The sequence below is a fragment of the Vulpes vulpes genome, chromosome 6, assembly GCF_048418805.1.
Source record: "Vulpes vulpes isolate BD-2025 chromosome 6, VulVul3, whole genome shotgun sequence".
In the NCBI taxonomy this organism is placed as follows: domain Eukaryota; kingdom Metazoa; phylum Chordata; class Mammalia; order Carnivora; family Canidae; genus Vulpes; species Vulpes vulpes.
In genome coordinates this window covers 126,293,422-126,315,493 of record NC_132785.1, presented here as the reverse complement: position 1 = coordinate 126,315,493, position 22,072 = coordinate 126,293,422, and the positions used below count along the sequence as shown (strand labels likewise).

The following is a 22,072-nucleotide window of genomic DNA, read 5'->3' as shown; positions in this document are numbered from 1 at the left end:
GTTACCATCAGTTCAAAACCTCCCAATTGTGTTCCAAGGTGAATGATCCTAATTTTTCTCTCCCTCAATAGAAGCGTCCTAGCACGATCAGCAGGTGGATCGGGAAAAGGACTAGCATTATACCCGGTGCACAGAGCGGGCTGAGGAGGGCCAGGCTCCGGGCTGGACTTGCTCTGAGTAGCTGTGTGTCTGCAGACAGTCAGATGGCCTCTCTGTGTCTCTCTGCACCTGAACTGAAGGACCGGCTCAGAGAGCTATCGTTATCTTCCCTGGCTCGGAAGAAGTTCTGATTCTATTTCAATGCTAGAAACTGAAATACATTTTTAATCCACTAGAGGGAGGAACAAATGGTTTGCTTCAAAAACTTTAAAAAGCCACTTCACATTAAAAAAAGGATGAAGACCCTATCCTGTTTATGTGTTATTTACATTATCATAAACTGATTTCCATCATTCCTGTTACTTCTTTTTTTTTTTAATTACCTGTTACTTCTTTTTAAGCGTAGAATTTTAACATGAAAGGGCATAAAGTTAATATTTATTTATTTATTTATTAAGATTTTATTTATCTATTCATGAGAGAGAGAGAGAGAGAGGTGGGGGGAGAGAGAGAGAGAGAGAGAGAGGCAAAGAAACAGGCAGAGGGAGAAGCAGGTTCCACGCAGGGAGCCTGACGCGGGACTCGATCCCAGGTCCCCAGGATCACACCCTGGGCCCAAGGCAGCGCTAAACAGCTGAGCCACCTGGGCTGCCCATAAAGTTAATATTTAAAATTTGATGTTATTAAAATATTTTCTGGAAAATGGCAGCATTTGTGTTTTCCAGGAAGAAAAGATACTGGTAAAAATAGAGGTGCTCTGGTAATTAGGTTTGCTTCCTGTATTGGGCAAGAATAAGCTATACAAGGTAGATATTATAAAAAGCTATAAGGAGTTTTGGGTAAGACCACGGATTGGTGTCAAGAAGTACCTGGAAGCCAGTTTTGTGTTGCTCTCTCTTAAGAGTCCACGGTTCCCTCTCTGATTCCTTAAAATTCAAGTGAAAGTCTTACTGAGGGTGCTTATAAAACTTGAGTCCAAGCTCTCTGAGCAGCCGTGGGGGCTCTGGGGTGACGTCAGGAATACAGGGCATTCAGGCAGAGGGTCTGAGGTTCACTGAAGAGCCAAAATGCCCCCTGTGCAAATGCTTATTCATTAGGACTTCTACTTATGAAATGTATACCTAATATTTTAATCTTAATCGTGTGTGAGTAAGGATCTTAGGGACTGCTGAATTCTCAGGCAAGAACAAAGCTATTTAAAAACTGGCTGAAAGTAAGGCAAGTTCAAGGCGTTTTTAAGGTCACTGGAAGAATATGCAATAAAAAGTTCTTTAAAAAAATTTTTTTTGCACTAAAAAAATCTAATGGGGGATTAAGAAGCATTCGGATACTTTAATTTTACCTAGGCAGGCTTATTCATCAGCAAAATGTTTCCAGAAGACTATATCGAGTTTATGAAAATAGGAAGAGATAAAGCAACTCACTTTTCCATCCTTAGATGTGCCCGCGACTTGTCCCGTTGCTATTGTGATCCTGTCAGGGTGGACCGCTAGGCTAAAAAGAGGATATTTATAAAACAGCCACTCTTTAAAGATAAGCTTTACTTCCCTCTTGGCCAAATAGAATCTAGTCAAAAATTTAATATAAAAGAACTATACGGTACTTGACTTCTCACGGACTCAGACTCACGATGAATTCTCAGAGCACCCCAACAAACCTGGGCCATTAGCGCCTATTTCATTCCATCCTTTCTGGAGAACTTCCTGACTCAAGGAGAAAGCATCCTTTGCTTGGAGCATACCATGCCTACTACGGCAGCCTTTATTACATATGTTAAATGGCAAAAGTATCTTTTTCCAACAGGATTTTTAGAATTGACCAGGGATCTAGGACCAGTAGATATAGGGAAAGACACCCGTTCCACCTCCCGTCCTTCCAAGATACATAAAACCCCCATCAAAAGCTATGCGTGAGTTATGAATGAATGAAAAAGGAGTGAATTAAACCAAACCCAGTCATAAGCATGAACATTTTAAATTTTTTTTATTTTTTAAAATAAGGACCCAGATCAGAAGCTATTAGCATGCTTAGAAGGCCTCCAGACAGGGGTCTATGGGAACTATTCATCTGGGTGATCCGGTAGGTTAAGATGATGTGTTCGAAGGGTAGAAAACTAAACTAGCCTATAGTGTCTTAGAGAGCCAGCAGCTGGCAGGCCACCAGCTGCGGACAACACAGAACGTAAGGAGAGCTTTTCCGAAAGATCCTGTTCTCTCAGATCCCTTTTCTTTAGTTGTAGCTCAACCCTGACATCTTCCGCAGACGTACTTCCACGAGGGTGAGGACTCACCACTTCACGTCGTCATTGTGGCCGGTGTAGTGCCTCTGCAGCTGCTCCTCCACGTTGTACAGCACCACCACGGAAGCGATGAAGTACACCGTCTCCCCCGTCGGAAGCAGGTACAGATTGTTCCGGCAATCACGACCCCGGTACCCATAGCTTGGTGTGTGTCAAGATAAACTTTATTTCCTTAAGAGCGGACAAAACGCTGGCTTTGTTCAGCGGGAACAGACAATACAATTCCACAAGACTATTATCATCAATTTCTCTCATTTAAATAACATGAAATCATAAATACTCCGAGCCAAATACATGCGACCCTCAACAGGCAGGCAACAGAGTTGGGAACGGTCACTGAGTTGAGGTGTAGACAGGGCTTTGTTCGTAGAAGTTATGTGTTATATTCTGAAAGCTGAATTTTTCAGCTTGATCAAAAATGTGACTTATTGGGCCACCTGGGTGGCTCAGTGGTTGAGCATCTGCCTTTGGCCCAGGGTGGGATCCCGGGGTCCTGGGATCAAGTCCCGCATTGGGCTCCCTGCACAGAGCCTGTTTCTCCCTCTGCCTGTGTCTCTGCCTCTCTCTCTCTCTCTGTGTCTCTCATGAATAAATAAAATCTTTTTTAAAAAAGTGACTTATTTTAGTTACCAATGGTAACTGGATCGGACATTTGTGAAGTCACCAGGAAGAGAACTACTTTGAATTTAGCCAATCAATCATAGACCTTGGGAGCAACGGTCAGGGCCATATTTCTTTATGAATTGTTTGGATTTTACGTGGATGCCTGTCTTTTTCACGACTAGTCTGCCTTTATATTTTTTGTCAAAGGGGCAACCTGGCTGACTCAGTTGGTGGAGTCTGCGACTCTGTGTTGGGGTTGTAAGTTCAAGCCTCACATCGGGTGTAGAGGTGACTTAAAAATAAAATCTTCTAAAAAACTAAATTTTGCCAAGCTGGTTTTCTGAAAGGCCCGCTATCCTAACCAGCTTGACACTAAAATTAAAATCTCCTGGACACTGTATTTTGACACTTCACAAGAATGTTGGAATATTTTGCTCCAGAATTTTTCTCTTTCCTTTCTGTTGCCTTCCTTGAGTAGCTCTAGGTATCATACCACCCGCTCAGATCTACTTCATTATCACAAGGTCTGCAGTGTACTCTTCTTCCTGCTGGAGTGTTGGGTCTTTCACGGAAGAGGGTTGACTCTGGGAGCAGGAGAGAAGCAGGGCCAGCTGGCTGCCATCTCTCCACCGCCTATCCCATCCCGCTGTCATCCACTTGGGGGGCTGGTGTCTCACCACTACTCTGTGGCTTCACAAGAGGACTGGCTCTGGTTCTAGAATCATAGCTGGGAAATTATTCGAATCCGTATGACAGGCTGTGGCATTTGTAGCTCTTTTGGAAAACAAAATAGTTCTGAAAATGTTAAGTGACTGAATTATCTCAACTACTAAGCAGTGTGAGGTCAAAAGAACTATTCAAAAAAAAAAAAAAAAACCCAAAAACTGAAAAACAAAAAACCAAAAAGCCCCTGAACATTGACATTCCTTATATTTTAAAGTATTTTTAAAAATAAATTTTAAGATGCTGGTAACTGACTTGTATTGGCCTTAGTTATTGAGTGAATCTTCCTTTTTATTGTAATCTAGGAGCTAAATCTTTTATTTAGATCTTTTCTCTTGCATTATAAAAGTACTTGTAACAGGTGCAAACAAGACTCCCACATACATATGTAAAGGATAAAAAACTTCGATCCTCCTTGCCACAACCATCCCCAGCTCCTTGGAGATAATGACCTCTGTTAAGACTCTGGCATATATACTTTCAAATCCTGCAAACTATTTTGGGAGCAAAACATCACTTGAACTTGGATGTGAAAAACTAACCTAACAAAAGTCCCATTTATTTGAAGTAAGCTCCACTGTTTTACATCTTCAAAAATACGAATAGAGAGTAGGCTGGAAAAAAATGTGTTTTGAATAATGATTTCTAGCTATGATTTAACCTAAAATTTAAACTCTTAGTGACTTAAAGAAGAACTGAATCACTTCAATTACATGTGCCAAAATAGATGCATGTAAATGCTTATGAAACCTGAGTCTGAAAATATAAAAAATATATTTTGTGAGAGAAATTCAGGCGCAGATGATAATACTACAAAATTCCCAAAGAATATGATGCCATCATTTCAAATAGTAATTATTCCAACTCAAATGACAATAGCATTGATTTAAAACAGCTTCTTCGAACTTATTTTTGGGGCTTGGCAGCAAACTGTTACTTAAAAAAAATTTGTTTGAGGGTGGGACACCTGGGTGGCTCAGCGGTTGAGCGTCTGCCTTTGGCTCAGGGTGTGATCCTAGGGTCTGGGGATGAGTCTTGCATTGGGCTCCCTGCAGGGAGCCTGCTACTCCCTCTGCCCATGTTCTGCCTCTCTCATGAACAAATAAATAAAATCTTTAAAAAAAAATTGTTTGAGAGTGAAGAAAGGAATCTTGCTCTTTGTCTTAAAATCTGTATGGACTGGAAGGCGGCCTCTGCAGGCTTCCTCTAAAGTAAAATAAACAGAATAAAATAAAGTAAAATTAAATCAGGAAAAACAGAGTAAAAAATTTAAAAACCCCAACACTTCATACACCCTTTTTCATAGGCTCTACTTGTTTATTTCAAGTTTTTGTCCTTGAAGCTCATTCACTTTTCCAAATCTCATAGTATAAAGGCTCCAGGAGCTTTATCTTAGGATCATTAGTCATAGGGCTGACTAGGATTTCTGTGGCTTTGATTTGGGGCAAGAGGGAGTTTTTTCTTAAAGTAGCATTCTATCTAGAAAAAATTTATTTTAAAAGTAGCATTCTATCTATGGCATGTGTTGATTTTTTTTATGCCTTCACTATACTCCCTTCATTTAGTACTGGGGTATTCCTGATGTTACTCCCAGACTACTCCTGTAGTCTCCCAAGTCTAGCTGAGCCCCCACTTGGTTTGAGGGGGGGGTGCCTGTCCTTCCTTCCAGGGTGTCTATCACTCTGTCTGGGGGTAAGAACCTCTAGCCAGCACAGTTTAACTCAGTTTTTGATATATTCATTTTTCTAAGTTTGTAAGTTTGGTGTAAGTTGCATTTCCACAATTTCTAGGTAAACAGGTAGAGCTCCTGGCTGTTCCATCTGCCCTGCAGAGCTGACTAAGCATATGACAGCTACTGGTAAAAATAATCAGTTCTTTCAATTTCATGAGAATCCTTAACTCTGTCCATTCATGATTGTTTTCAATAGGCTTGCTTTTCCATTAGTTTTTAACTACATTTATTCTGTTGGAAAGATTAAAATTCAGGCCAGAGAGTGATGCATTTTCCCACAACTCTCTAAAAAAAACAAAACAGGAAAAAATAAATAAATAAAAAATAAAAAAACAAAACAGGGACGCCTGTTTTTGTGGCTCAGTTGGGATGTTGGGGTGGCTCAGTGGTTGAGCGCCTCCCTTCAGCCCAGGGCGTGATCCTGGGGTCCTGGGATCCAGTCCCACATTGGGCTCCCTGCAGGGAGCCTGCTTCTCCCTCTGCCTGTGACTCTGCCTCTCTCTCTGTGTCTCTCATGAATAAATAAATAAAATCTTTAAAAAAAAATTAAACAAAAACAAACCCAAAAACTATCCAGCATATTTGTATTTTCTTTCTTTTTTATATATATATATATTTGTATTTTCTTTTCAGGAAAGTAATGTAGATATATTTGAGCAAAAACTATAATCATTCAGGAATAAGTCAGTGTCCCCCACAATCAGCTGCCCTCATGGAGCCCGTCCTCTGCCAAGACACTGTACTGCATGCTAACACATGGCCTGTTTTGTTAATTTTTTTAAAAGTGAGAATAGAATATTTTGTTCTTTTAAAAAAAGCTTAAGAGAACTTGGAGGGCCTTGGTGGCTCAGTGTAGGTTAAGTGCCTGACTCTTGATTTCCACTCAGGTCTTTATCTTAGGGTTGTGAGATCCAATACTGCATCAGGCTCCATACTCAGCATAGAATCTGCTAGAGGTTCTCCCTCTGCCCCTCCCCCACACCCCCTCTCAAATAAATAAATAAATAAATAAATAAATAAATAAATAAAAGCTGAAGAGAACTTAAGTTTTATGAATTTCTACAGTTAAACTTTAAGCTCGGGGATCCCTGGGTGGCGCAGCGGTTTGGCGCCTGCCTTTGGCCCAGGGCGCGATCCTGGAGACCCGGGATCGAATCCCACGTCAGGCTCCCGGTGCATGGAGCCTGCTTCTCCCTCTGTCTGTGTCTCTGCCTCTCTCTCTCTCTCTCTGTGACTATCATAAATAAATAAAAATTAAAAAAAAAAAAACAAAAAACTTTAAGCTCGGAGCATGAACCAACTTAAACCTCGTGACAGGTCCAGCCAGTGAATAAAGGATACACCCATTCCAGCTTAAGTCTCTTGGTTGGTAGTTCTACTTTTGCTTCCAAATTGTAAGAGTCCACTTGATCTTTGGGCATGTACATGGTAACAGGGCGTCCACGAAGAAACATTTTTACATATCCTTCTTCTACAAAAAGAACAAAGATATTAGTAAGACACCTCAGTGCCCAGTACATCTGAAAACAAATGTTATCTTCTCGTTAGCCTTTTAATGTAAAAGGGAGAAAACTTTACCCTTCGTGTGATTTCTAATTAACATGTTAGGGACAAAGAACTGAAACATAAAATTAAAGAGTTTAAAACAAAAGTTTTCACCCTGTTTACTTTTGACATGCTGCTGCTTACTTAAGTACGTGAAATCTAGAAGAGATTGTAAAAGGCAAGGGGGCACTAGATTCCATTATTTTTCCACGAGAGACTTGGTGCTTACATTTTCTTGATCATCAGGAGGGGGAAAAAAATGCCACCTCAAGAAATTACAACTAACACAAGGAAGCCACTAAAATTTTTTATTGACTTCAATGTATATACAATTTCAGTATCAAACTTCATATCTTTCAATATTTAAATTGGTTTGTTATATTGCAATGTAGAAATGTATCTTTATGTATCTTTTTACAGTGGACACATTTTTTTTGAGTGCAAAGAACACAAAATCGGCCAAAGTACATGCTAGGGTGCACACAAGAAGGAAAATGCTCAAAGAATAGCTAGAGAGAAAATAAAAGAACAATTAGAGGCATTGTGAAATAGAACCTTCTAGAACAAACTTTTTTTAATAATAAAGTAGCTTCTGATGTGACAAGAAATTACGGGGCAAGAGTCAAACCCAGTAATACGTTGACATGGGACAAGTGTGGTTTTAAAAAGAAATAAGTTGGGGTCTTCTGCTGGCTTTCAGGGTATAATAAGACCAGAGAAAATGTCTTGTGAGTTCCTGATGAATTAATTCTGTTAGAACTCACTGCAGATCAAAGGATCAGGCCTTCGCGGCAGTTAAATCGGGCAGTTGGAACCAGCCAGAGCAGCACATAACTCAACAGAAAGATCATCCACAGAGAGGAAACTGGTGAGAAGTCACGGAGTCATTACACTGCCACAAGCACCACATTTACAAATTAGTTTTGTAAGTCTTGTTCCTGACGATCCTCAAACAATGCCACATGCGATATCACCTAAATTAAGAGGCCATCCCGGTGTTATGTTACTGTGTGCGTGCACTTCTGGCCTGGCATGCATGCGTGTGATGCACTCTCCACTCTGCATGGCAAGTCTGATTTTTTAATAAGACCCCACACATGCTCATCCTGCAGACAGTGCGCCGGACGCTGTGCTCCATGGACCCTCCCTGAGGATGCTGCCACCAGGCTCTGTCTTCCCCAGATCCGCAGGGACCAGCCCGTCACAGGTCCCGGCACCCCAGGCTCTCCTACTGCCCTCCTGCGGCATCATACACCGGCTGCCAAACCCATCAAGGCCCAAAGTGGATCTCACCACGTCCTTCCTCCACGCAAAATCCTTTTCCCGCTGTCTTACCTGCTAGATCCAAACATCTAGCACCTGCCTCCTCCCCCCTAAGTAACCTCGTGGCTGCAAGCACCCCACCTGCATCCTCCTGCCGGGCCAGATGTGCTCCTACTATCTCCCACTGGGCCTCTGCCCTTGCTCTTCTGGACCCCAAACCCCTTCCCTTCCTTAATCCCTCACCGAAATCTGGGCTCACCAGACTGTGTGACCCCACCCCTGCAGGACCTAGGGGCACCCCGCAGATGAAAGAAGGGAAAAGAAAGCAGGCAGGAGTGAGCACGGAGCTAGACAAGCGATTCCATCAATTCTCTTTGTAGGAGGGGAGGCACAGAATGTGGATGGGTAATAAAGAGGATATAATGCCATCTCCACTGCACGGCGGAGCCCTCCGTGGCTGCAATGATCAGTGTGCGTGAAACATGGGGTACACTGTAGCCGTGTGCTGGTTAAGTCCTCACGGTGGAGGCTTACTTAGCACAATTCTAAATCACTGACCTAGGCAAAAAAAGGCGCTGAATTTTGCCGTGGCACGGTTTTGCACTGGTAATTCAGACATTCTACATTTAAAATCAAAATGCAGGGGCGTCTGGGTGGCACAGTTGGTGAGGCGTCTGACTCATGGTTTTGGCTCAGGTTGTGACCTCAGGGTCGTGGGACCGAGCCCCACGTCGGGCTCTAAGCAGTGTCTGCCGGAGATTCTCTCTCTCCCTCTCCCTCTGCCCTTCCCCCTGTGCTCTCTCTTCCTCTCTCTCTTTCTCAAATAAATAAGTCTTTAAAAATATTTTAAAAATAAAATCAAAACACAGCAAGGGAAGCAATGGTATTTTCCAGGCGTGTTAGGACAGCAGCTCGCAGCCGCCAACCCGAGGGCGCGGAGGGAGAGGCCAGTAGCGGTGCAGGACACCAGGTCAAGCAGTGGGACATCCAGGGCTGCCCTATAGCTCTCTTAAGGTTTATTCAGATTTTTCAGAGTTCCTGCAATCAGCCAATAATCAAGCCAGATTGAATGTAGCAGCTACTTATTAAAACCCATCCAAGTCAATGCGCAGGAATGCTTTTAACTTTAAGTCTGAGTGGCTCGTGTGCCCAAAACATTTTCATACGAGGAGATTATGTGCTTGCCTGTATGAAAAAAGTTTCTGCAGCCTGGGTAGCAGCTTTGCTCAGAGAGCTATGAGGTTTCAGAAATGCCGCCTACCTTTGCAGTGTGTCACCCGGCGTTTCCCTTGTGATTTCGGAGACAGGGACAGAAGCGCTAGATAAAGAGATGGCAAGAACTGCAAGAGGGACCCCTGCCCGCTCGCTGGGGAGCAGCTCTCGCCGGGGAGCAGCTAGCTCTCAGTCGGAGAGGCCGCCCCGCCCCCGGCAGGAGAACCTGCCTGAGGTGCAGGGGTTCGGGGTTCCGACCAGTGTGCTCAACACCTGGCTCTGCAGGCTTAGGACAACCACATTTTCAGCACATGACCTCATGCTTCCCGAAAATGAAATGAATACTAAAGCACATGCTGAAACCTACGGAACGCTGACTTTTAGAGAGGTTTCAAATCTGAATCGAAGGGACAAAACTGAAAAAGTTAAAACCGAATGGATTTACTTAATGGATGCCATACCTGTCAGTGATTTTGCATTTTAAATGCGCTTTTAAATCAGGTTAATATCCTAAAAATAGCATCTACCTTATTATAAAATGTGTTAGAAAAAGAAAGGTATATGGAAAGGTACCTATGAACTATTAGTTTGCAGTTTAAGAAACCAAAGGCAGAAAACAGAGAAAAAAGCTACTTTTAGACGAAGTTATAACTTAATGCACCAGAAAGCTACCCTTTTGGAGAGCTGCAGAGGTTGAGCCAGAAGCCCCACGGGTCAGGAAGGAGTAACAAAGGCAACAGAAGTCTTTTCTCCTAGAAGCTCTGCTTCTGCTCATGTGGTGGCATTTTACTCTTCCTCCTTATTGGCGCATCTCAAATCGTGTTTAAAGGGGGACAGTAGAGGGTCCAGTCTCGATGACCATTTTGCGGCTGGTCTCCGCAATCTGAGCCCCGGCCCCCCGGGGACACAGGCTGGTGGCACTCGACCTGTCAGCCCCACCACGAGGACAGCGCAGGTGAAAGGTGACCCCCGGAATAGCTATGCATTTGTCCCTCGAGTCCTGGGGTGAGTGAGGGGCACCCACGCAAAGATGAAATCAGACTTACCAGCGCTGAAGACGGGCTCCTTGGGTTTGCTGTGGAGACAAAACAGAGACAGGTTTATTTTTTATTTTTATTTTTTTTTAATTTTTATTTATTTATGATAGTCACACAGAGAGAGAGAGGGGCAGAGACATAGGCAGAGGGAGAAGCAGGCTCCATGCACCAGGAGCCCGACGTGGGATTCGATCCCAGGTCCCCAGGATCGCGCCCTGGGCCAAAGGCAGGCGCCAAACTGCTGCGCCACCCAGGGATCCCCAGAGACAGGTTTAAAGGGAGGCTTGTGGCAGGTGGTTTCACCCCTTCGCGTACGGGCTGGTCTCACGGACGCTGCACCGGGACACTTGTTAATAAGAAAAAACAAACCCACGCAACTGCAAAAAAGGAACAACTGTAAATGAGAAGGTCTAAACGCAGGTGCAAGAGACTAATCCCAGCTTTATCGCCACAACTGGGCCTTTCAGGAGAGCAAGTAGGGGCCTAGCGAACAAAAACGTGCTTCATCAAGAAGAGAATGGCCACGTCTCCATGTGTAAAGGTTTGCTCTTCTTCCCCAAGTTCTTCTGATGGATTATTTAAAGAATTTATGTAAAATCAGCAAATTCCTGACACGGGGTCTTCTGGGTAAGAACCCAGAGAGCCCAGCTCCTAGCAGGGTGGCTGCTGTGAGGAGAAAAAGAGGACAAAAATAAGGAATACTGGGGTGCAGCCGTCTCATCAGTGTTGTGGGAACCCCACTAAGGATTTTGGCCAGGCTGAGGCCACCCCCTGGATGCATCTGGGAAACCAAACTCCCAAAGAATTCAAGGTCACGCCACTGACTGGCTAAGGTCATCCCAAAGGGGCAGGCTTCCCTGGGATGAGCTCGCAGGAGGAGCCCCCTGTCCCCCCACCCGGGGGAGGGAAAGCATGCCTACTACGTCGCACAGCAAGCACCTGTAGGGAGAGGTTACATCTGCCTGCCAGACAAGGTTGGGGGGACTCTCGGGCTGGGCAACAAGCGTGTCCCGTCAAACACAGAGCCAGTACTTGACCCCAAGACTCCAGGGTCCGCGCTCTCTTCCCCTGTACTCTCCTGCCTCCTGGGTAACCTCCTGCTTTGGGATACGGAACAAGACGGACACTGTAAATGAAAGCCACTCCCGGGAGAGCCTCCAGAAGCGCACAGATTTGCGTGCGTGCTCATAATTTTTAAAAAGTACCTGGGCAGGGATGCCTGGATGGCTCAGCAGTTTAGCACCTGCCTTGAGCCCAGGGTGTGTTCTTGGAGCCCTGGGATTGGAGTCCCGCATCGGGCTCCCTGCAGGGAGCCTGCTGCTCCCTCTGCCTCTCTTTCTGTGTCTCTCATTAATAAATAAATAAAATCTTAAAAAAAAAAAAAGTACCTGGGCAGATGCAGTCCTAATGTTACTTTTCTTCTCCATTTTTCTTAAAATACATTGAGAAACACCACCAGTAAGAGTTAGTGGTCATCTGGGGCACCTGGGAGGCTCAGTTGGGAGGCTCAGTTGGTTGGGCGGCCGACACTTGATTTCGGCTCAGGTCATGATCTCGGGGTTGTGGGATCGAGCCCCCGTTGGGCTCCATGCTGAGCACAGAGTCTCCTTGAGATGCTCCCTCTCCCTCTGCCTCTTCCCCTCGCCCTTGCCCTTTCTCTCTCAAATAAAGAACTTCAAAAAAAAAAAAAAAGAATTAGCTATAACCCCACAATATAATATTACCAATGTCCTTCATTCCCAGGTAACTTTACGTAGTACCGGGGTGGGGAATCTGGACTGATGCTTCAGAAGTGCTTTGTGCTCGGCTCAAATGTGTTTTAAGTAGTTGGGTCTGTTGCACGGCTCTGACTTTGGTCACTGAAAACTACTCTGAAAACACAGCAGAATCTTTAAGGTGACATGTCTTACACTGCCCTACTGCCACTGCTCCTGACAACTTTATTTTTCCGTCTGCATGTCCCCTTACTGTCCCCAGTCCCGGAGTCTAGCTGCCCCAGCCCTGGGGCCCCCTCACACGGGCTGAGAGCTCCTGTGTCAGGCGTCTGCCCTAGCTTCCCCTCCTCCTGGACACAGGTCCCACGGCCCCTGTGCGTTGTCTGTGCTTTGAGCCACTTCCCGGCGAGGCCTCTCTGCTGCTCCACTCTGCAACCTCCTCAGACCTGCCCCTGACACATCCCATGCCACGGCAGCAGTATTTCTCTCCAGGGCCCCGACCAGCCACATCCTTTCATGCTGTGTCCCTCCAGCAGCAGGTCATTACCTAGAGAGGGCGGGGACCTCTGCTCTGCTCACTGCTGGGTTCCATCCCTGTGACGGGACACAGCTGCCACCTGGCACCTGGGGAGCCCGGGGTGTGTGTGGGGTTCCCTCAGGTCTCCCAGTGGGGTCCTCAGAGCCCAGCATGCACCACACCTCCAGGGCTGTCAGCTCCCCTGTCCCTCCTGGGGGGTGGCCAGCTCCCGCCTGGCACCCATGCAAGCTGCACTGTGTAGAGAATTTCTCTCGGTGCCCCCGCTCTGTCCCTGGACGACAGCAGCCTGGCACGCCCGCACCTCAGGAGGGTGTCCTTCCGCATGCCTCACCTGCTCCCGATTTGTCACGATCTCACTGAAAGTCTGCAGAAACGTAGGGGTGTGTGCATGTGTGCATGCATGTGTATGAAGAGTCCCCTGTGCCGGGGGCTCCCAAGATTTCCAAGTGACCGTCCCAGGCCACAGTCAGCTTAATCATTCCAGGAGCTTTCGGCTGCTTTCTTCTGACATGCACCCAGGAAGGCTCCTCTCTTCTTGCAGCCCTGCCCAGGATAAAAGGAGCGGGGGGGGGGGGGGGGGGGGGGCGCTGTCTCTCCTAAGACAGGCTTGTCACTTTGTGGGTTTTAGTTCATCATACGACTTTGCAACCTCAGCTCCAGGGTGGGTTTAAAATAGCCGTGCTCTGATAGCTCACTGTCAGAGCAGGAATGACACTCCTGTGATTGTCTGCGTGGAAGCACAAGTCTTACCTCCGACTTTCACATATAATTAGATTCACAGGCGGGGTGAGGACGTGAGAGGAAAAGTGGAAACGGAAGACTGCAGGGCAAGCCCACTGGTTAGAGGAACATAATGACAGGGGAGCCAGGCAGGGAATCAGAAGACACGAAAGTCATTTATCCATCAGGACTTTGATCATAGAAGTGGAGAGACACAAAAGCCACGAATGCAGGAATAAGCAATCCAGAACCTTTCCTGGACACTGAAAAGAACAATTATGAACTCTGTTCTCAGAAAAAGAGATCCAAGGGCAGTGTGAATTCCAAATACAGGAAGGACTTTTGATGCTGAGCTTCTAACATTAGAGGAACCATCAAAGATCTCTAATAAAACACTAGAAATGAGGGCGCCTGGGTGTTTCAGTTGGTTAAACATCTGTCATTTGGTTCAGGTCATGATCCCGGGGTCCTGGGATGGAGCCCCACATTGAGCTCCCTGCTCAGCGAGGAGCCTGCTTCTCCCTTTCCCTCTGCTCATGCTTTCTCCCTCAAATAAATAAATAAAATCTTTATAAAAAATTAAAAAAGAACACTGGAGGGCAGCCCCGGTGGCGCAGCGGTTTAGCGCCGCCTGCAGCCCAGGGCGTGATCCTGGAGACCCTGGATCGAGTCCCACGTCAGGCTCTCTGCATGGAGCCTGCTTCTCCCTCTGCCTGTGTCTCTGCCTCTCTCTCTCTCTCTCTCTCTGCATCTCTATGAATAAATAAATAAAATCTTAAAAAAATAAATAAAAAGTAAAAAAGAACACTGGAGATGGCAGTGTGAGTGTTAATGACTGAAGGTCATGGAGCGAGACGCCAGGTCACACTAAAGTATTCAGAGTTCTTGAATTTCGCTCTGAACTACGCATCACGTTTTGGATATATTATATTTAGAAAGGATACTATTGTTGTGTTTCATTATTTTAGAAGGCTACATTTTTATAGAAAAAAAATAATCTGTTTACTTTTGAATTCATTATTCCCGCCTACACGCCAGCACCAATCCTAAACGGCACCAGAGCGCCAGCGAAGAGGGAGTCCCACTCCCAGGTGCAAGTCTTACGAGTACAAACCTAGGAAGCGACAGTGAATCTTCCCAACTAGTAACAGAGGGGCAAACCCATGGGAGGTGTAGCGATAACAGTGCTCCAGGATTAGAGACGCTGTGGCCTCTGGTCAAAATCCATTAATGGGAGCAGCACGCTGAACTCCTGTGCTCTCCAAAACTCGCTGTCCATAGATGGAGAGTGGGCCCTTGGAACCCAGCGCTGTTGCGGGGCTGCAAGTTCACTCTGTGTGGGAGGAGGCCACCTGTCCAGTGTTGTGTGGTTTGTGCTGATCAACTGATTCCTAAGTGTGAGCTAAGTGGGAGAGTGTGTGGCTCCAGGGGGGAGGCTGACTGAACACCAGGACCACAGCGAGGCTTCACTCATCCCTGTCCTAGGGCGAGGCCAGCACACATGTCCCCGACTGTGCCCTGAAGCCCACAAGAGACATAAGCCCAGTGGAGAGAAAGGATCTCCCCTCTGGTGAGCAGACCCTCATTTCCCCTTGGCACCGGGCAGTGGCCGATCCCTCCAAAATGAACAGTGTTGCAGACGGGTATGGTTTAAACCTCTCTGTTTTGGCAGGAAGAAGATTTGCCGAAAGAGTTTGGCTGTATGTCTCCTTGAGCTGGTTGGCTCAGGAAACGATCTCAAGGACTCTTACAAGCTATACCCAGCACCTGGGGACTCAGGGAAGATGCGAGGCAGCCGAGAGCCTTCGCCGGGCCAGTGGCTGGATCTGGAGGCAGCAGGAGAGAACCAAACAGTTGAACCAAGGAAAGGCTCTTGTCCTGAGCCGTGAGCTCATGGCCACACCTCAGCTACAACCACCTGAGTCTAAATCGCTGGTTATCGGGGCACCTGGGTGGCTCAGTGGTTGAGACTCTGCCTTTGGCTCAGGTCATGATCCTGGGGCCCTGGGATAGAGTCCCACATGGGGCTTCCCACAGGGAGCCTGCTTCTCCCTCTGCCCATGTCTCTGCCTCTCTCTCTCTGTCTCATGAATAAGTAAATAAAATCTTGAAAAAATAAAAATAAATTGTGTGTTATCAACTCATCGATAATGTTCACTGTGAACTCTGGGCCCAGGGGTGGTGTAGTAATGGAGGTGTACTAGTGGTCGTTTGTCTTTTCATCTGCTGACACTCACCTTGCCCCAGGCAGGCTCGGTGTGTATCAGGAGGGGAGTCTGGTGGGCAACTTGCTCAGACTCCAACTCAACCTGTATTTACTGCGCTCCTCCTCTGCAGCACCGTCTGCACTCAGCACTTCCATATCTGTTACCTAATTTGCTCCATGTGCCTGAAAGGGGGCGCTCAGGGGCCCAGGTTCTGCGTGCTGCAGGTCTGACACATGTGTGACGTGTGTAACGGGGCAGAGCCAACAGACGTCAAATGCTGTTTGAGGAGAGATACTTGCTTTTGAAAATGATTAATAATGCCAAGGAGGTCACCATTCCAGAGTCAAATGTGCTATTTCCCTGAAATTTATTCACCTATAACAACTGTGGCTCTTTTTTTCTTTTTTTTTGCTTTTTTTTTTTTTTAAACTGTGGCTCTTGACATACATACCATGAGTCCTTTTGAAAAGGATCTCACTTGAAATAACATTTTTACTGGAAACCAAAATACTTCACCGTGGAAGTAATGATTCTCTATATAAATGCCCTTAAGTGGCTTTCCACTAGAAAGAGGGTCGTTCAGGAAACATCCAGAAGAGCTTAGAAGTCACTGGAGACCTCACAAGGGACAAAGATCGCTTCACAGACATTTCCAACCAATACTTCCTGCTTAATGCGGCACAATGAGCCAGATTTTGAAGTCAGCTGGATCTGCATTCAGGTTGGGCAAGTCGCTTTACCTTTTACTTTCTTTCATCTACAGAATGAGACTAAAACCAGTGCAAGGTACAGGCCAGACCAGATAACGTGTGTCACAGAACGCCCAGCACAAGGTGATTCCTTGATGTCATTTCTTTCTTCTTCCTAATTTCACCGACAAGAACCTACACGTACTTCCAGGCTCTCTGCCTACCAGCCTCCTAACGATAACAGCATATCAGCACTTAGTATTTTAACATTTATCTTTTTTTAATTTTAACATTTATTAAAAGATGAATGACCCCATGGCTTGGAGAGTGAACCATTTTCAGTAACGGGAAGATGCCTAACTTGAGTCACCTTTACAGTGCAGAAGGCTTTAGAATCTAAAGTGTAGTGTCAAACCCATCCACCAATAGGTGGTGCTGTTTACATGGTTCTTAAGTGACTGTGGGTTTTTTTTTTTTTTTTTTAATTAAATATCTATTCTTTCATTCGTGCCACAAATATTTATTGAACAGCTACTGTGTGCCAGGCCCTGTTCGAAGGGCTAGTGATACAAAGAGTAGTAAGTGACAGCCTCTGCCTTCCCAAAGCTCCAGGGAGGGCAAGCACATGGGTGGGCACGTGGTGAGTGGGGAGGGAGTTACAGGTAGAGCAAATGAGCAGGTACAAAGCAATCAGACAGGCAACTCAGACCAAAGGGCCAGGGCAGGCTTCCCAGAGAAAGGGGCACCTGAGCTGGGTCTCGAAGAATTGGCTGGAGTTCCTCCAAATGTATCCAACCATCCATCCCCGCCAAACTGCTCCAGACTCGCACACATGTCACTCAGGAGAAGGCGACAACCCTCCACTGACTAAGGGCTAGAAGGTGTAACTCATTAAGCTATACATTTGCTTGGGTGGGGCAGGAGATATATATATATATATAATTATATATATAATATATATTTATATACAAAATTTAATATATATTTATATACAATATATGTATATAATATACAATTTATATACATATATAATAATATAATATATATGTTACATATAATACAATATGTACAATATATATAATATATAGTATTATATATAATACAATATATATAATTTATATATATTGTACCTGTGCTTTATTTTATAATGCAATAACGTTTTTTTTTTCTCAAAGACTTTTATTTATTTACTTATTTTAGAGAGAGGAAAAAAGAGAGCAGGGGGGAGGGACGGGGGAGACAGAGAATCTCAAGCAGATTCCATGCTGAGCATGGAGCCCAACGTGGGGCTCAATCTCAGGACCCTGAGATCATGACCTGAGCTGAAACCAAGAGTTGATGCTTAATTGACTGAGCCACCCAGGTGCCACTATACGATAAAGATTTTTGTAAATATAGTATCTTCTTACTTAGATTTGCATTTCCTTAATTAAGACTGGGTTTGATCACTGGGGTGCTAAGTGTGTGTTGAGTACCTATTGTGTACATTGTTGTGGATGTTGGGCTCATCCGACTAAATCAGAAGAACCTCGTTGGTGCCCGATGGCCACTAAAGTTCATTTGTCTAGATAAACGATGACCCACATCTAAAGGAACATTGTAAGAGTATATTTACTGACATAAAGACATGGCTGTATAACATGTGAAAAAGAAGGTCACAAATAGATTAAAGTTATACACTACGTACACGCAGGACCTAGAAATAAAGTCTGGATGGACATGTTAATAACATGTTCTCTGAGTGGCAAGATTTTCATTTCCTCTTTTTTGGGCATCTGGATTTCCCAAGACCCATGTTACTCGTGTAATAAATCAATTATCTCAAAGAAAACAATTCTTGCTGGGGTTGGGGAGGTGTGAATATCAGGGCACACGAGAGGATGGGGAGCCAGCAGACGATGGGCCTTTGCACCCAGGCTAAGGACTAAGATTCAGATCACACTGTCAGTGATGCTGAGGTTAAAGAACAAATTTTTTTTTAAAGAAGTTTTTTTTTTTTTAAGATTTTTATTTATTCATGAGAGAGAGAGAGAGAGAGAGAGAGAGAGAGAGAGAGAGAGAGAGGGGCAGAGACACAGGCAGAGGGAGAAGCAGGCTCCATGCAGGGAGCTGGATATGGGACTCGATCCTGGGTCTCCAGGATCACACCCTGGGCTGAAGGCGGATGCTTAACCGCTGAGCCACCCAGGCGTCCCTAAAGAACAAATCTGAGCCCTGAGGACCCTTGAGGTGTTGCTGAAAAAACTATTTCATTCAACACTAGAGCTTTAGGAAGGATGGAGCTCAGAGTCTCCAGCTTAGGGTTCTGGACCCTACAGTCTGGATAAAATGGCTGGTACAGGTGTCCAGGGTGTTCAACACAAAAGAGCATCCAAAGGGGGCATTTTCACATCTTTGTGACTTTGAAGATTTTTTTCACATTTGTTGACTCTTAAGATGGGGAATTTAAGTGTGTGTTGTTCTTCTTCTTTTTAAAATAATAAATATGTGTTCTAACAAGGTTTCCAGCAGAGGGCTGAAGCATTTCCTGCTCTAACAAAATGAGCCCATTACAATAACATTTTGATGGAAACAAAGTATCTTATTCCCAAAGTTGATATATGTCACTCTAGTCAGAATTACAAGGAGGGGCCCAGTTTCCTAACTGAAACAGATCAGTCTAGCAACATCTAGCATAAACTGTAAGCTAGGTAGTTGCTGTCTTTCTGTCTGACACAAAGCACTTTTTTTAAATTAAAAAAATCCCTACTGGGTTAATATAGTGGCTACGTTAGATAGCATAGGTCATTCATCAGAATGTTACTCTTGACTTCCTATTTAAATTTAAAAAATACTTGATTATGGCACAAATCACTATATAACTATTATTTACCATCAATAATACATAGGGTAAATATTACACTGCCATATATTGCTTTTGTTTTTATAGAAGTTTTGTCAGTGCAAAGATTAAGTGCCGTTGTTACAAGCAAAGTATTTTAAGGTGTTAAGCCCTCAAGATAAGAGCCTCCAATGTCACAAAAACGACTGTCAAATCCAGTGACCATTTCCAAAGAAAATGAGATGCGGGCGCAGGAAGGCTGAAACTCATAAAAGAACACAGTTTCTACTGAAAGCAAAACATGCCATTATTTTTAAGTAAATTAGTCTATGTTGGAAAATGTGAATGTCGAGGACCTCAAAACCGCTATTATTTTGTGTTCGACATTAAGATTTGTACGTGGTATACGGAGTAGTTTGTATCTGCTGTAATTATTATTGAGAATGATATATGCTGATGTGGGAGTGTTTTCCTTGAGCAAGAGGAGGCTTTTTCCAATTTTCGTAAAAGTGCCACATGCGCTAAAGACAGCTCTGCATATGGTGTGCGGTAATGTGAGCTCTGCAGCCAAGAGTCTGCGCTTCACACAAGTTACAGCACCGCCATGTGTGCATGACGTGCTTCTTGCACAAACCGGGACCGATCCAAAGTCACTCCTGTGCTCCGTCTCCCTCGCTTGCATCCTGGCGAGCTCGCCTGGGAATCGTGCACGGCCTGCGGCCCCCGCTCATTCTGATGTGATGTGGACAACTGGGAGGATGTGTAATACTTTATTTCCTCCCCGAGTGCTTCTAGATCTTGCCAAAACTCAGGTTTGTACTCCCAGGACTGCATCACTCACATGAACATCAGCTAATGAACATCAGGCCAGAAAAAAAAGACTAGTTGCTTTAGACACCGTGGAACTCCCTCATAAAGCTCAGAGTTTCGGAAAGCCTCGCAAATTATTTTCCTGGGCTCTGCTCACGTCTCGCTTTCTAGCAGCTGCCACCACCATGATGCCCATGATCCGGTGCCAAGCCTTGCACTGGGTGTTTTCCTACCAGTCAGTTCGTTGATAAGATTCAAGGCGACTGGGCATGTGATCCCTAAGTCATCGAGGTGGGAGCGGAGGCTCGGAGAAGTTCTGTAGCAAAACTGGTTTACAAACCCAGACTTTTCTTTCACTCCGGAGCCCGTACCCTTTCCATTTGGTCTTGCTGCCCCCAGGAGCCAAACAAGACAAGCTCTGAAAATGAAGGACAGCGCCCTGGAACCATGGGCAGACATCAGAGTGATACAGGAGAGATCACACCGTCTTAGACTACTGAAGACCACGGTCTTTCAAAGAGGGCTATGGCAGGGCCACCTCCCTATACCTTTTCTCTGCACCCTTTAAGTCCTGGACACCGGGCTTTGGTCCTTGGGACTCCAGCTCTGCTTTGGTGCCAGGTCCACACCGCCCTGGAGGGGTGCTGCTCACAGGGCAACGGAGAAGAAGGAAGCAAAGAGTCAGGCAGAGACTGGATCACCAGCTTGACCTTCACTGCTACTGCTTCTCCCCGTCTCAGTTACTCTGCTACCATTCCCACAGAGCCCTCTAGGTATCTGCGAGGACAAGCAGTGACCTATGAGAGAAAGCAAGAACTTTCTTTCTCAGGTGTGTGCAACTCAACTTGTTTCATGCTACACAGGCCTCAACTTACCCTGGGCCCTTATGAAACGAAGGATTTATTTTTCAATGGACACATTTCGTGACTTGAATTATTTTTAGAGAATGATCAGTAGATTTTCCCCCATCCCTCATTTCCAAATCAAAATGTCCTCCTGTGGCATGAAAAACCAAACCAAACCAAACCAAATCCTCTGCAAATATCTTTTATGGAAAAGTTTACCCAGTACATTTATCAACGCCGTAGGATTTAAAAGATAAAACAGATCTGGAGTTTGCACAATACAGATTCTTTTTGGAAATTCTTAATAAAAATCAGATGTGCACAGACAGGAGCCAAGTTTTTAAGAACTGCCAAGATCTAGACATTTCAGGCCAACTTCCAGGCTTACCCTAAATTCAGAGAAGCCCCAAGGCCCCGCGGCATGACCCACTTACGCTGTACTGCCATCGTAGCCACACGGCTTTATTTCTAAGGTATTATGGTCCAATTAGCATAATCTTCTGATAAGAAGTACTAACAGTCTAAATTAGAAGACAGAAGCCCATGTCAGTGGTCTCTGAGGCTGTTAATCGACTGTGGCTCTAACCTGCTACAGATATAAGAGGAGCCTGCATCTTTTCTACAAAAGATATCTTTTAGGAATAGAACTGAAAAAGAACTTAAGCTTCCTTTCAGGACTGAATCAGGGTGGATTTACAAACTTGGAATTTTTACAGCCTGTGGGTTGGAGTCGATTGCTTTATGACTAAGCCTTCTCCTTACATAAACATTTGGGGGGAAGAAAAGCCATGTTTAGCCTGTGAAGCTGAAACTCCTTCCTCAGCCTTGCTCAATAGAGAGAGAGTAAAATTAAAGCACAATGTTTAAAAAGAGAGATAGAGGACAACATCAGGTATCTGCCCAAACCGATCTCCTGTACCCGCACATTCCCCGGCGCAAAACAGGCCATGGAAACGCCAACAATTAGCTTTCGCTAATAAAAGGTTACTATTAGTTGTGCAGGTGTTTACCATAATCCGTTATAAATTAACCTCAAAGGGAAGATTCAAAATTAGAAGTAAGCATTATTTCCTGAAACCAGAAAGAAATGGCCCTATTTCTGGGGTCAGCTCAGTATTAAGAATGGTTTCTGACAAATTGTAAAACTTCAGCCTTTCACCCAGTCAACCTTGGGAAGTACTGTTGACAAAGTTCAACAGCCCAATGAAATCATT

The 22,072-nt window shown here is 44.9% G+C and overlaps 1 protein-coding gene across 6 annotated transcripts in view; it reads right to left on the bottom strand.

Moving 5' to 3' along the window:
- Window positions 1–22,072, bottom strand: part of EML1 (EMAP like 1) — a 186,124-nt gene that overhangs the window by 27,327 nt on the left and 136,725 nt on the right. For 3 of the 6 annotated variants that reach the window (XM_072762293.1, XM_072762291.1, XM_072762288.1), the window contains exons 5-9: window positions 10,523–10,551; window positions 9,526–9,582; window positions 6,798–6,927; window positions 2,390–2,539; window positions 1,524–1,593 (exon numbers count right to left, since the gene is read on the bottom strand). In XM_072762293.1, the coding sequence (XP_072618394.1) occupies window positions 1,524–1,593; window positions 2,390–2,539; window positions 6,798–6,927; window positions 9,526–9,582; window positions 10,523–10,551 (436 nt within the window). The remainder of the gene's footprint in view (window positions 1–1,523; window positions 1,594–2,389; window positions 2,540–6,797; window positions 6,928–9,525; window positions 9,583–10,522; window positions 10,552–22,072) is intronic. The other 3 variants (XM_026012562.2, XM_072762292.1, XM_072762289.1) reach the window with 1 other exon arrangement.